The sequence below is a fragment of the Panicum virgatum genome, chromosome 9N, assembly GCF_016808335.1.
Source record: "Panicum virgatum strain AP13 chromosome 9N, P.virgatum_v5, whole genome shotgun sequence".
In the NCBI taxonomy this organism is placed as follows: domain Eukaryota; kingdom Viridiplantae; phylum Streptophyta; class Magnoliopsida; order Poales; family Poaceae; genus Panicum; species Panicum virgatum.
The window spans coordinates 45,303,939-45,317,493 of NC_053153.1; the positions used below are offsets into that span (position 1 = coordinate 45,303,939).

Consider the following 13,555-nt stretch of genomic DNA (forward strand, 5'->3'; position numbering starts at 1 on the left):
GGACCGGGTCTCAAAATTTCTGCTAGGCCTTTTGTTGTGCAATAGGAAAGTTAATTACATAGCAGCCATTTTTCCATCTTGGGATTGCACCTTTCCCCCTTGAACAGGCAGGAAAACTCCACATCATTACATTAGGAGACAAGGCCAAAATAGCCAAAACAATAACCTCAGCTGGCCTTACCGATCAAAAAATAATGAATTGCACAACTAAATTATCTCCTGACATCTTACAAGCCTTATATGGCAAGACAATGCCATTAGGGATTTTTTTTTTCGATAGAGGTTTCCCCTGCTTTTAGAAAGCAATATTGTTTGGGTAACAACAGATTCAGTCGTGCTGGGGTTACCAGCTTACAATAAAGGATCAAAGCAAAATGAGATCAACTCGACTAGAGCTAACACCAAAGCTAACAAAAACAAAACACTAGAAGACATCCTCCGCGTTGTTTGTGCTTCTGGGAAGATTGCAGAAGGGTTCCCGCCAGTTCCCCACCGTTCTGCGTAGATCGTCCAGTCAAGCATGATCAGCAGCCTTCAATCGTGGTTGCCATTTCTGCAAACATGAGGTAACTTTGAAGATCATTTTAACTGGATATTGTAGGAACACCCTCTAAATCATCATTATGTTACGAGTTGTCCAGAGCACCCAGGCCACAACCACGTAGAGAAAGAGTTTGAAATTATAGTTTTCCCCTCCAATTGGGACCCATTTCTCTAGTAATTGATCAAGTTTTGCCGGGATAGAAACCCACCCCAAAGAACTCAGGCAAGACCTGGTAAAACAAGCTACTAAACAACCGAAAAAAACATGGTTAATGTCCTCCGGTGTATTACAAAGACGACACCTATGACCCCCCTTCCATTTCTTGGATTTCAGAGCAACCCCAGTCAGCAGCCTATTTTGGATGGCAAGCTAGATGAAGACTTTAGTTTCATGGGTAGCCTATTTTTCCAAAATCTCTATTCTTTTGTTGATCACCCCCTTGAAAGTGAGAAACCTATACATAGATCTGGTCGAATAGACTCCAGATTTCTCCAGAACCCATAACACCTTATCCTGTGCATTATTCAGACATTTCCCCTTCGTGGCTGAAATTAGAGCCTCCCATTCTTGAACCTCCTCAAGCCCAAGGGATCTATTGAAATCCCAGACCCAGGCATCTAAGAAACATGGCCCCGTTAGGCTATAGTTATGATCTTGGTGATTGTGTGACAATATAATCAATAAGACTAACAAAATTTGTGAGTGCATGTTTGTAGGACTTCTAGGTCCTATGGATGGAGTCCAATCTATAGTCGAGATGTCCAAATCGCTATCAAGGTGTCCAAATCATAGTGAAAAAACAAAGATCAGCTGAGTTGATTTGGACAAGGATCAGCATGAAAGTGATCGGGTGCTCTAGCCTAAGAGGGGGAGGGGGTGAATTAGGCACTAATAAAAACTTAGACCTATGGCTCCAACTAGTTTGCACAAAACTTAAACTAAAACATGCTATCAATATGTGCAACTAGGTTGTTCTAGTGTAAAACCCCTATCCCAAAAGAGTTTAGCAACCTATAGCCTTTCCTACCAAGAAACTATTCTATGAAAGTAAAGGCATACAAATTACTAGAATAAAATGCGGAAGCTTAAAGAGCGGGATAGGAGATAGCAAACTCTTGACGTGGGTGTTTATCCCGTGGTTCGGTTAGCCACAAAGGCACACCTACATCCACGTTGTTGTAGCACTCACTAAGAGTATTGCTACTCGGCCACCAAGTCTCTTCCGTGAACACAATCACGGTCACCTTGGCCCCGGGTTCCACTAAGGAGCTTCTCCACAAAGGATGGGGGTCTCCACGTCCCCCGCACAAAGGTGTCGTCGCCGCTCCACACCAAGTCGGAGGGTCGATGACGTTGCCGGCGAGCTTCACACTCCAAGGTGCCGGCGCACCAAGCTCTTGTTTTGGTTCGCTAAAGAACCACAGCACAAAGGCTTAAGGCCTTGCAATCTCACTCACTAAGAGCTAATCCTTTACACAACACTCTCAAAGTGTGCTAAGGGCTAAGGATATGATCTTGATGCTTTTGTATGGCTTGGAGATGTTCTTGGGTGTGTGTGGGATGTCCAGCAACTCCAGCAATCTTCAAATGGCCGGGGTGAGGCGTATATATAGGCCACCAAGTCTTGTAGCCGTTGCTCCAACGGTTAGCTGAAAATCTGCGTACCACCGGAAGAACCGATGCCTCTTGGCGGGGTAGCGTCGGTTCATCCGGTCACTCATAACACGAAGTAGCCGTTGGACTCCTGATGGCTGACGCAGAGACCACCGGTTGAACCGATGCTTTGCACCGATGCCTCACCGGTTCAACCGGTGCTGAAGGAATCTTCTCCTGGACGCTGACGTCATTACACCGGTGGTATGCACCGATGCCCCCATCGGTTGAATTGGTGCTGAAGACACTTCTCCTGGGCACTGACATCGCCTCTGGTACAAAGGACGGCCAATGCACCGATGCCCCATTTTGACCCGTCGGTTCAACCGGTGCCTATAGGCTGACTTGGCTTCGACTCCCTTCTGCACCAAAGTACCATGGCGTCGGTTCTTCCGACAAGCGTCGGATGCACCGATGCCCTTGGCATCGGTTCTTCCGGTGCTCCTGATCCGAAGAGCTTTCAGGGCGCTGCCCTGAGACCCGCGAGGGGCGGCTCCCCCTCGACCCCCGTCCACTAACCGGGTAGCGGAACCCCCGTAGGGGCTGCCCTTCGGGCCATGCTACGCCTATTTTATCTTTCTCTTTGTCATCACTTGAACCTAAAAGCCTGAGAATGATCATCTTAACAATCATATTAGTCCAAGTGTTGTGTTGTCATTCGATCACCAAAATCACTCGAAATGGCATAAATAGTGCCATGTTCGTTACACAGCAGAAATTTAAACTGACAGCATCAAATTGTAATGGGTCGGTGCATCTCGGAATTGATACGGCGACCAAGTAAGCTAGTAGCGCTGGATCAACAGATGTTATAGAAGAGAGGCGTCGGTGCAATTGGATATTGACACGGCGATCAAAGTGAAGAATTGACTGAGGCACTAGTTAAACCGACAGTACAATTAAGTGTTGGTGCAAGCGTAGGTTGATTGCTCAGAGAGCATGTCAAGCAAAAGGAAAGCTCGAGGGACAAAGTGTCCAGCACTTGTAAAACTGACACCTGTGCTTCCAAAGGGTCCAAGAACCCAGGATACATAAGGAATTAAACCCCTTCCTATGCTGTTTCTGAACCCTTTTTTTTGTTTTGGAAAAAGTCTATATCACCCCCTCAACTCTTTGGGGTGGACTACATAACCCCCCAACTTATGAAACGGTCTATATCACCACCTGAACTTTTCAAAACCAGTCAAATTATCCCCTAAAGCAGTTTTGGAAAATCATAGTAAATCATAGAAAAATCTTAAAATGAAAAATCCAATTGTGTTGGACTCCAAATGAGTAGGGCTACACAGTGAACATATAATATGATATGCTTCAGTATATTTTTTTACAGCTATGAAGAAAAGCATAGATCTAAAGCTACATAAAAAAAATACTAAAACATACCATATTATATGTTCACTGTGTAGATCTACTCATTTGGAGTCTAACACAATTGGATTTTCCATTTTATGATTTTTCTGTGATTTACTATGATTTTTCAAAACCGATTTAGGGGGTAATTGGATCGGTTTTGAAAAGTTTAGGGGGTGATATAGACTGTTTTATAGGTTGGTGGGTTATGTAGTACATCCCCCATAGTTGAGGGGGTGATATAGACTTTTTCCTTTTTGTTTTCATCCACCAAGGCACCAATCAGCAAAAGTAGTACTTGTTGGTGTCAAACTTGCTAAGAGGCTGTAGAATGGCAAACCAAAACTGTCTTTCAAAGACACGTAGTGAGGATGTGCTGGGCCGTTTCATCCTCTTGATCACATAGAGGCAGCGCTCATGATGAGGCGTGCCTCTTTTTTCAATCGATCTGCAGTCCAACAAAGGTTCCAAATAACCAGCCACACAAAAGTTTGGGGAAAGCTAAATCTCACTTGAGTAATTTGGAGTCGCTCCCCTTCCACGCCATGGACGGACCTCAAGACCGGTGTTAGGATGTCAGCTTTGCATCAGAAGGCAGCAGCTACGACGACATGGACTGCGGTGAGCAGTTCCGTCCATGCAGATTTTGAGGCCTCCGACAAATTTCTCAATTTAGGCCTCAATTTAGGCCGTGTTTAGTTCTTTGTATGTAAAAATTTTGCATTGGAATCTTACTAATTTGAAGTACTAAATGAAATTTATTTATAAAACTTTTTGTATAGATGGGTTGTAAATCGCGAGACGAATCTAATGATGCTAATTAATCTATGATTAATCCATAATTAGCGGATGGTTACTGTAGCATCACTGTTGCAAATCATAGATTAAGTAGGCTCATTAGATTTGTCTCGCGATTTACAGCCCATCCATGCAAAAAGTTTTATAAATAGACTTCATTTAGTACTCTATGCATGTGTCCCAACATTTGATGTGACATTCTTTTGTGTTTACAGGTTTTACGGGTAAAGCTCTAAACAGGGCCTTATGGTGGATGTGCAGTCGGCCATGACAGTGGAGCAGCAGCTGCAGCCATTCATGGAGTGAGTATAACGTAAGGGTGTGTTTAGTTGATGAAAAAGTTTGGGTTTTGGTACTGTAGCACGTTTCGTTGTTACTTGATAAATAATGTCTAATTATGAACTAATTAGGATTAAAAAATTCAGATCGTGCTAATCAGTTAGACTGTGTAATTAATTATTTTTTTAACTATATTTAATTTTCCATATATGTGTCCGAAGATTCGATGTGATGGTACTGCGCAAATTTTTTTTGGAACTAAACAGGGCCTAGTGGGGAGCTGATGCATTCCGGGCTGGGTGGCGTGCCTTATCTGCTGGGGCAGCAACGACATCGTCCATCACTTCACCTTCACCGAAGGTCTCTGCAATGACTTCATGACCCAAAGGGCTTCCACCTTCATCCAGGTGCCTAACAACACGCAGTTCATCATGCAGCAGCGCTCAGTGAAAGTATCGGGTGCTCTTGGTCCAAGAGGGAGAGGGGTGAATTAGTCACTAATAAAAACTTAGACTTATTAGTTCCAACTAGTTTACACAAAACTTAAAATAAAACATGCTATCTAGATATGCAACTAGGTTGTTCTAGTGTAAAACCCCTATCCCAAAAGAGTTTAGCTACCTATAGCCTTTCCTATCAAGAAACTATTCTATGAAAGTAAAGGCACACAAATTGCTAGTATGAAATGCGAAAGGTTAATGAGCGGGAAAGGAGATAGCAAACTCTTGACGCGGGTGTTTATCCCGTGGTTCGGTTAACCACAAAGGCACACCTACATCTACGTTGTTGTAGCACTCACTAAGAGTATTGCTACTCGGCTACCAAGTCTCTTCCGTGAACACAATCACAGTCACCTTGGACCGGGTTCCACTAAGGAGCTTCTTCACAAAGGATGTGGGTCTCCACATCCCCCGCACAAAGTGTCGTCGCCGCTCCACACCAAGTCGGAGGGTCGATGACATTGCCGGCGAGCTTCAAAGCTCCAAGGTGCCGGCGCACCAAGCTCTTGTTTTGGTTCACTAGAGAACCACAACACAAAGGCTCAAGGCCTTGAAATCACACTCACTAAGAGCTAAGCCTTTACACAACACTCTCAAAGTGTGCTAAGGGCTAAGGATATGATCTTGATGCTTTTGTATGGCTTGGAGGTGTTCTTGAGTATGTATGGCTGGGGTGAGGCGTATATATAGGCCACCAAGTCTTGTAGTCGTTGCTCCAACGGTCAGCAAAAAATCTGCGTATCATCGGATGAACCGATGACTCTGGCTGAGCAAGCGTCAGTTCGTCCGGTCACTCATAACCCGAAGTAGCCGTTGAACTCCTGACAGCTGATGTCATTACACCGGTGCTTTGCTCCGATGCTTCTCCGGTTCAACCGGTGCTGAAGGATCTTCTCCTGGGCGCTTGACATCGTCTCTAGAACATAGTATGCCCAATGCACCGATGCCTTTTGTGGAGCCGTCGGTTCAACCGGTGCCTCACATACTTGCATCAAAAGCCAGGCCATCGGATCATCCGACAACCATCGGATGCACCGATGCCTATAGCATCGGTTCTTCCGGTGCTACTGATTTCAGTACAACACGTCCAAATCAGCGTTTCTTTGACTTGGTTTTCTTCACGGTCTCTTCAATTCTTGTCCTTTGGACCGAAGAGCTTTCAGGGCGCTGCCCTGAGACCCGCGAGGAGCGGCTCCCGTAGGGGTGGCCCTTCGGGCCTAGCTACGCCTATCTTTTCTTTGTCATCACTTGAACCTAAAAGACTGAGAATGGTCATCTTAATAATCATATTAGTCCAAGTGTTGTGTTGTCTATATCAATCACCAAAACATTATATTGAAATATGGCATGAGAGGCCATTTTCGCTACACTCAGCCCGGGTGGCGCTTGCACCATATACAGTCTCATCAAGAAAATAAACGATACATGCATGGCAATACGAGGTTGAGATATTTATTGGGCAAGCAGGTAGCCATGCTCTGTATCTAGATCTGGGGCCTTATTATTGGCTTGTGGCTACGGCCGACTGATCTCTGGGACCTAGGCTCAGCAATTTGGTATTGAAGCGTGAAGTGAGGGAGGTACACGCAGGGAGGCAAATAGTAGTGGGAGGTTGATCGATGTCATGACTCTGCATATATATATAAATATTACTCCCTCCATCCATCTCAGAATAGCAGTTGTTCTAGCATTAAAAAACAATTATAACAATAATCTATTCATTCTCACATTCCAATTCATTTTTAGATGTGATCTGACCTTCCTACTCTTAATCTCAATTTGTTATTTTAGTTGTATTGGGAATAAACACAATATAGTTCCAATTGGACAATTGGTGATCGAGAAGCATGCAGCAAGCCATGCATGAAAACAAGATGAGATGGACAACGAGATGGACACGTGCTGCTCATTTGAGGATTTTAGGGGATAGAATCAGTCACGGGTTCCAGGCCAACAAAGCCACTAACACAGACCGCACATGGCGGAGAATGGTTCAAACAACAATGCATTAAACGAGAGACACAAGTGAGAGAGTATAAAAAACTACTGTTTTAAGATTAATCGGTCAAACAACAAATCGTATTCGCCTCAACATAGAGTAAGGATCGGTTGTTCCGCATCAGTTCCCAGATGTGAGCTCTCCATGGACATAGAGCTGCGTCTTCCGATTAATCTTGCATGCATGGATCTAACTGCCATATTTAGACAGAGTTACTTGGTAAGCATGAGGTGGCCAGCCCTATATATTCATAGAGGTGTCTCTAGCACTGCACCCCGCACTGTCCTAGCATTCTCACGGCAAGCAACTCACAACAAAACATGGCGTGCACTACCCTTGTGGTGCCACATTACCTCATGATCATTGGATCCCTCATTCTCGCCGGAGCTATGGTTGTAGCTGGTGCAGTTGTAGCACCTGCTCCCACCCCTCCTCTTCCTCCCCCACAGTTGAATGTACCCTCTCTCACTCCTCTTCCACCTCCTCGATTGGGAGCTCCATCTCGCACCCCTCTTCCTCCTCCCACTAGAACGAGCGCTCCACCTCCCACTCTGCCACCTCGTCCTCCTCCCCCACGGTTAGGGGTGCCACTTCCAACTCCACCGCTTCCTCCTCCCCGCGCTCCTCTTCTTCCTCCCTCTCGGAAGAGAGCTCCATCTCCCACTCCACTTCCATCCCCACGGTTGGGGGCACCGCTTCCAACTCCTCCTCGATCAGGGGTTCCACCTCGCGCTCCTCTAATTCCGCCCTCACGTAAGGGTGCCGCACCTCCAATTCCTACTCTTCCTCCACCACGGTTGGGGGCACCACTCCCGGCTTCTCCTATTCCACCTCCTAGATTAGGTTCTCCCTCTCGTGCTCCTCTTCTTCCTCCCCCTCGGAAGGCCACTCCACCTCCCACTCCTACCCTTCCTCCCCCACGATTTGGGGCACCACTTCCTACTCCCCCACTTGCTTCTCAACGGGGAGTTCCTCCTCGCGCTCCTCTTCCTCCTCCCATTAGGAAAGCCACTCCACCACCCACTCCTCTACCTACGCCACAACTAGGAGCACCGATTCCAACTCCTCGTCCACCTCTGCGGGCACCTCTTCTTCCTTCCCCTCGGAAGGGAGCTCCACCACCCACTCCCCATCTTCCTTCCCCTCAGTTGGGGGCACCACTTCCAACGCCACCTCTTCCTCCTCGGATAGGAGCTCCTGCTCGTGCTCCTCTTCTTCCTCCCGCTAAGACAAAGCGTGCTCCATCTCCAGCACCTATTCTTCCTCCAAGGTTTCGTGCACCACTTCCAACTCCTATTACTCCACCTCAAAAACGCGCTCCACCTCCCACTCCTCGCCTTCCTTCCCCACAACTAGGGGCACCACTCCCAACTCCTCTTCCTCCCCGTCCTCCACGTGGTCCCCTTCTTCCTTCCCCTCAAAAGGGAGCTCCAGCTCCCACTCCCCGCCTTCCTTCCCCACAGTTGGGGGCACCACTTCCAACTCCTCCTCTTCCTGCAAAGACGAGGGCTCCTCGACGCGCTCCACTTCTTCCTTCTCCTCGAAAAGGAGCTCCTCCTCCCACTCCTCGCCTTCCTTCCCCACGGTTGGGGTCACCACTTCCAACTCCCCCTCTTCCTCCTAAGATGGGGGCTCCTCAACGAGTTCCCCTTCTTCCTTCTCCTCGAAAAGGAGCTCCAGCTCCCACTCCTCGCCTTCCTTCCCCACAGTTGGGGGCACCACTTCCAACTCCTTCTCTTCCTCCTAAGATGGGGGCTCCTCGACGCGCTCCGCTTCTTCCTTCTCCTCGAAAAGGAGCTCCTCCTCCCACACCTCGCCTTCCTTCCCCACAGTTGGGGGCACCACTTCCAACTCCTCCTCCTCCTCCTCCTCCTTCTAAGATGGGGGCTCCTCGACATGCTCCCCTTCTTCCTTCTCCTCGAAAAGCAGCTCCTCCTCCCACTCCTCGCCTTCCTCCCCCACAGTTGGGGCCACCACTTCCAACTCCTCCTCGTCCTCCACGAATGGGGGCTCCTTCTCGGGCTCCCCTTCTTCCTCCCTCTAGGACGAAGCGTGCTCCATCTCCCGCACCTCGTACTCCCCCAAGGTCTGTTGCACCAGCTCCAACTCCTATTCCTCCCCCTCGGAAAGGCGCTCCACCTCCTACTACTCGTCTTCCCGCCCCACATTTGGGAGCACCACTTCCATCTCCTATTCTTCTTCCACCTGAACAAGACATTCCACCTCCTCTGCCGGCGGCTCCGCCTTCACGTCCAGCTCCAGTGGTGGCACCAGGTGGACCCAAAGTGCCAGCCCTTATTGCGTTTGGGGACTCTATTGTGGACACCGGCAACAACAACTACCTTATGACCCTCGTCAAGGCTAACTTCCCACCGTATGGTAGGGAGTACCCTGGCCACAAGGCCACTGGCAGGTTCTCCGACGGCAAGATCTCGGTGGACTTCATAGGTGATTACCATCTATTTTGCTATAATAGACATTTTGACCACACCACCACATGCTAATTGTATTAACGTACGTACATGACCTGTATATATTTGCAGCGTCCGCACTTGGGGTGAAGGAGATGCTCCCACCGTACCTGAACAAGAGCCTCACCCTGGAGGACCTCAAGACCGGTGTCAGTTTCGCGTCGGCAGGGAGCGGCTACAACAATGCCACATGCAAGACATCGGTGAGTAGAGATCGGACATCCTATATATTGATCGACCAACCCAACCCGTACATGTTTGCATTGGGTCGATCAACCGGTCCATATCTAAATTGTGGGTCGATCTCCCTATTTAATTTGTTGCAGTCGACCATGACGATGGAGCGGCAGCTGCAGCTGTTCGCCGAGTACAAGGCGAAGGTGGGGAGCATCCCGGACAGGGCCCTCTTCATCGTCTGCTCCGGCAGCAACGACATCGTGGAGCACTTCACCCTCGCCGACAGCATGAGCTCGCCCGAGTACGCCGACATGATGGCCGGGAGAGCCATCTCCTTTGTCGAGGTGCATGCCATGACTTGCACTTGCTACGACGACCAAGTCTTCATTTCCCCTTTGCTTTTTTGCTTCGCATGGTGAATGATCACCCACCAATCCGCATGCATGCAGAGGCTGATTGGCGAGGGCGCGCGGCAGATCGCGCTGACCGGGGCACCGCCGGTGGGGTGCGTGCCCTCGCAGCGGCGCATGGCCGGCGGCTTGAAGACGCAGTGCGCGACGGACCGCAACCAGCTGGCGCTCATGTTCAACCGCAAGCTGAGCCTGGAGGTGGCCAAGCTGGCCGGCAGGTTCCGCGGCGTCAACATCTTCTACGTTGACCTCTACTCCATCCTCGCTGACGTGGTCCAACGCTACAAGGACCTGGGGTTCACCAACGGCAAGGACTCGTGCTGCGGCTTTGTGGGCTTTGCCGTGGGCCCGCTCTGCAACATCGGGAGCCGTCTTTGCCCGGACCCGTCACAGTACGTGTTCTGGGACAGCTACCACCCCACGGAGAAGGCCTACAAGCTCATGATCGATGAGTTCATCCGGAGATACATGAGATACATCCACTAGTTAAATTCATGTTGTTTCTAGCTCCTTCGTTCGGCTCTTATAAGGTTATTAGTACGTAAGTATGATCGATCGACATCCTACAAAGTTTGTAAGGCCAGATCAGACTTTTTCCACTGCTCCAAATAAAGATCAAAATTGGATGATTAGTGAAAAATTTATTTTGCCTATATCGTCGAGAGTTCATTAATTTGCTGAGCCACGCCGGCCGTTTTTAGTTTTACAAAAAGAGTATATTTATGGGTCGCATGCACAATTAGTATATATATGCTCTCCAACCCCTCCTCTGATCCCACCCTCACTCCTGGTGGCTCCTCGCCAATGCCGGAGCGCGTTGCCGGAGGCCACGTAGCCACAATGATGGTGGCGGCAGGGCCCTTCCCCCATCCTATCTCTCCTGGCTCCCCCATCCACCACAATGATGGTGGCTTCACCGGGGGCTGGTGCCTGGATCCACTCCCCCCAGCAGCCGGATCTGATCCTGGCGCAGTGCGGCTGGGTGCGTCTTGGTTTGGCACGGCCGGACGCGGCCGGGCGGTGCCGGGCGGTGCCTGACACGGCCGTCCACAGGCAGGAGAGCGGCACCGGTGGAGGGGTTGTGTTAGCGGCGGCTTGGGGCGCCGTGTTTGTGGTGGCGGTTGGATCTGGCACTGTAGGCCTTGGGAAGAATTTGAAGGGATTTGTATATGGATAGATTTGAACAGAAGAGGACTCCTTCTCTAATTGGACATCAAGCTTTCCTAGAATCGTAGCATCTATAAGAAAATTCAGTTTACTTTTCAATCTGAACTGTTTATTACTACAATAAATCCTTGATGCCCATTACAGTTTGCTATCTGCAAATAAAAATGAGTATGCATATTTACGAAAACTAATAGGCTAATTACCAAAATTGGTTCCCGCTACAGGCTTTGCATATTGGTAAGCTACTCTTCCTTCTTACTTTTAGTTATCTATGATATCTGCTAAGAATAATAGCTGCTCTTGATTAGTTTTCCTCCGAGAAACTTTTGTAAAGTATATGCTATTGTATATAAATATCAGCTTAGTATACATTCTGGTCTGAATATATAATAGCTATGCTTGATCTTGTTCAAATTTTTGCATTACAAATGCTGAGAAGATAAATTATTATCTACTAAAATACTACAAGCTACCTATCTCTATATACGAATCCTGCATCAAGAGAGGGCCAGTTAGCGTGGCCACATCGTGGGCCATTCCAGGCTGTCGGATCGACTGGGCGGACGGTCCATTTCGTGCGAATCTTGGTTTTTTTTTGCAAAATGGCCCTTCCATTTATTACAAATAAACCGGCAGTCCAGCAAGTCCACAGTTTTTTCCTAAAACCTCTAGAGCTTCACTTAAATAAACCCACAGTCTGAGAGCCTACTCAGTTTTTTCTGCAAACCCCACCCCTTAGATTTTGCTGAAATTAACCTGCTGTTTGTCTTTGGTCATTTCACAAAATAAACCTCGGATTCTCACGAAATGAACCCATGGACCAACCCGGCCCTCTCTTCATCAATTTACAAAATGGACTCCTTTTTCTAATGAAATTAGTCTTCAGCCCTTTTTTTTCCATTATTTCACAAAAGGAGCCTGATTCTCCTATAAAGTCAATCCATGCTCCACCTCATGATACGTTATCCTTGACAAGAACCTTCATATCTTACACAACTAACCTGCCACAAACTGAGACCCTATTTTTGTAATGAAACAACCTATGAACCCTATATCAATATGCCATTTCTAATACTGACACAACTTTCATAAATAAAGTAACACATCAATATAAGATCCTAGAAAAACATAATATCGTACCACCATATGGAGTATAAGTGACTTGATTCAACACATTCCATGCCTCAACTACCCAAGATGGTGTGATGGACGCTTTAAAGTTCACAAGTAGAAGGTATGGCTTGGAATATTTTTTATGCTCACTGCATATCTTTGGAAGTTATGTTCTACCTTAGTCCTTTCTCCTTCACTCGAGGACGAGCAATGGCTAAGTGTGGGGGTGTTGTTGAAGGCTCTTAACTACTAATTTTAGACCGTCAACTCATGCATGAATACATAAAAGATGAATATCAACCTAGTAGTAGGGGTTTATTTGTATGAAGGTATACTAAGGGTGAAAACACACTTAAGGAGCAAAGGAACACTCTCAATCCAAGGCAACACCTCTCCAGCCACATGGATTGAAGGGCACACTAGAGCATGCAACTGACTTAGGACAACACCCAATCACCCACAACCATCTTGAGGGCCCATCTAGCAGTCACTCACCCAAAGGGTGGTGCAAACAGAGTCGGTGGTGGTTCGGCCGAACCACCAGTTGGGCCAAATCGACGTACTTTCCGTTCATCTCTATCTTGCACGTGGCAGCTCCTCATCACTACCCAATGTCGGTTATGGTTACGTCCACCTTGAATTCTGGCCGGGCACACCGGTGGACACACCTATAAATATGAGAGGGGGATCAAATGAGGACACACAACCAAGTGTCACCGAACGCACAACACTAGCCAAGGGAGAACCTAGAGCCTCGTTCCAAAGCCAAAGCCTTGCCTTGCTTGAGCTTAGAGTAGCGATAGAGAGTGGAGGGTAGTTCGGGGGAAGTGCCGGTGTGTCGGCACTCCTCTCCCTGCATGTACCTCTACAACTGTTGCTACATTCTTCGGATTTAAGTAAGCATTCATAATTCCTATTTATAGTGTTATACTTGATATAGTATATGCTAGTAGTACTTATATTTAAGTGAGCTCAGTTCTCTTACTTGCATGTTCGTCGCTCTGTATTTATATAGAATGTTGTGGTTTGCTATGGGGATCCAAACTTTGCTGGATTACAGTAGTAATCAATAGCGCAGACCATAGCAAACCTAA

At 47.7% G+C, this 13,555-nt stretch overlaps 1 protein-coding gene across 1 annotated transcript; it reads left to right on the forward strand.

Moving 5' to 3' along the window:
* Positions 1-8,376: 8,376 nt before the first annotated feature.
* Positions 8,377-10,833, forward strand: LOC120693423 (anther-specific proline-rich protein APG-like). The gene is made up of 4 exons (XM_039976848.1): positions 8,377-9,571; positions 9,667-9,797; positions 9,921-10,115; positions 10,221-10,833. Exons 1-4 carry the CDS (start codon positions 8,749-8,751, stop codon positions 10,665-10,667), a joined length of 1,596 nt encoding a protein of 531 aa, XP_039832782.1. The 5' UTR covers positions 8,377-8,748; the 3' UTR covers positions 10,668-10,833.
* Positions 10,834-13,555: the final 2,722 nt, after the last annotated feature.

Coding starts and splice junctions, on each gene's coding strand:
- LOC120693423 (XM_039976848.1), top strand. CDS start 8,749: ATGGGGGCTCCTCAACGAGTTCCCCTTCTTCCTTCTCCTCGAAAAGGA. Junction 9,798..9,920: donor ATGCCACATGCAAGACATCG/GTGAGTAGAGAT, acceptor AATTTGTTGCAG/TCGACCATGACGATGGAGCG. Junction 10,116..10,220: donor GAGCCATCTCCTTTGTCGAG/GTGCATGCCATG, acceptor GCATGCATGCAG/AGGCTGATTGGCGAGGGCGC.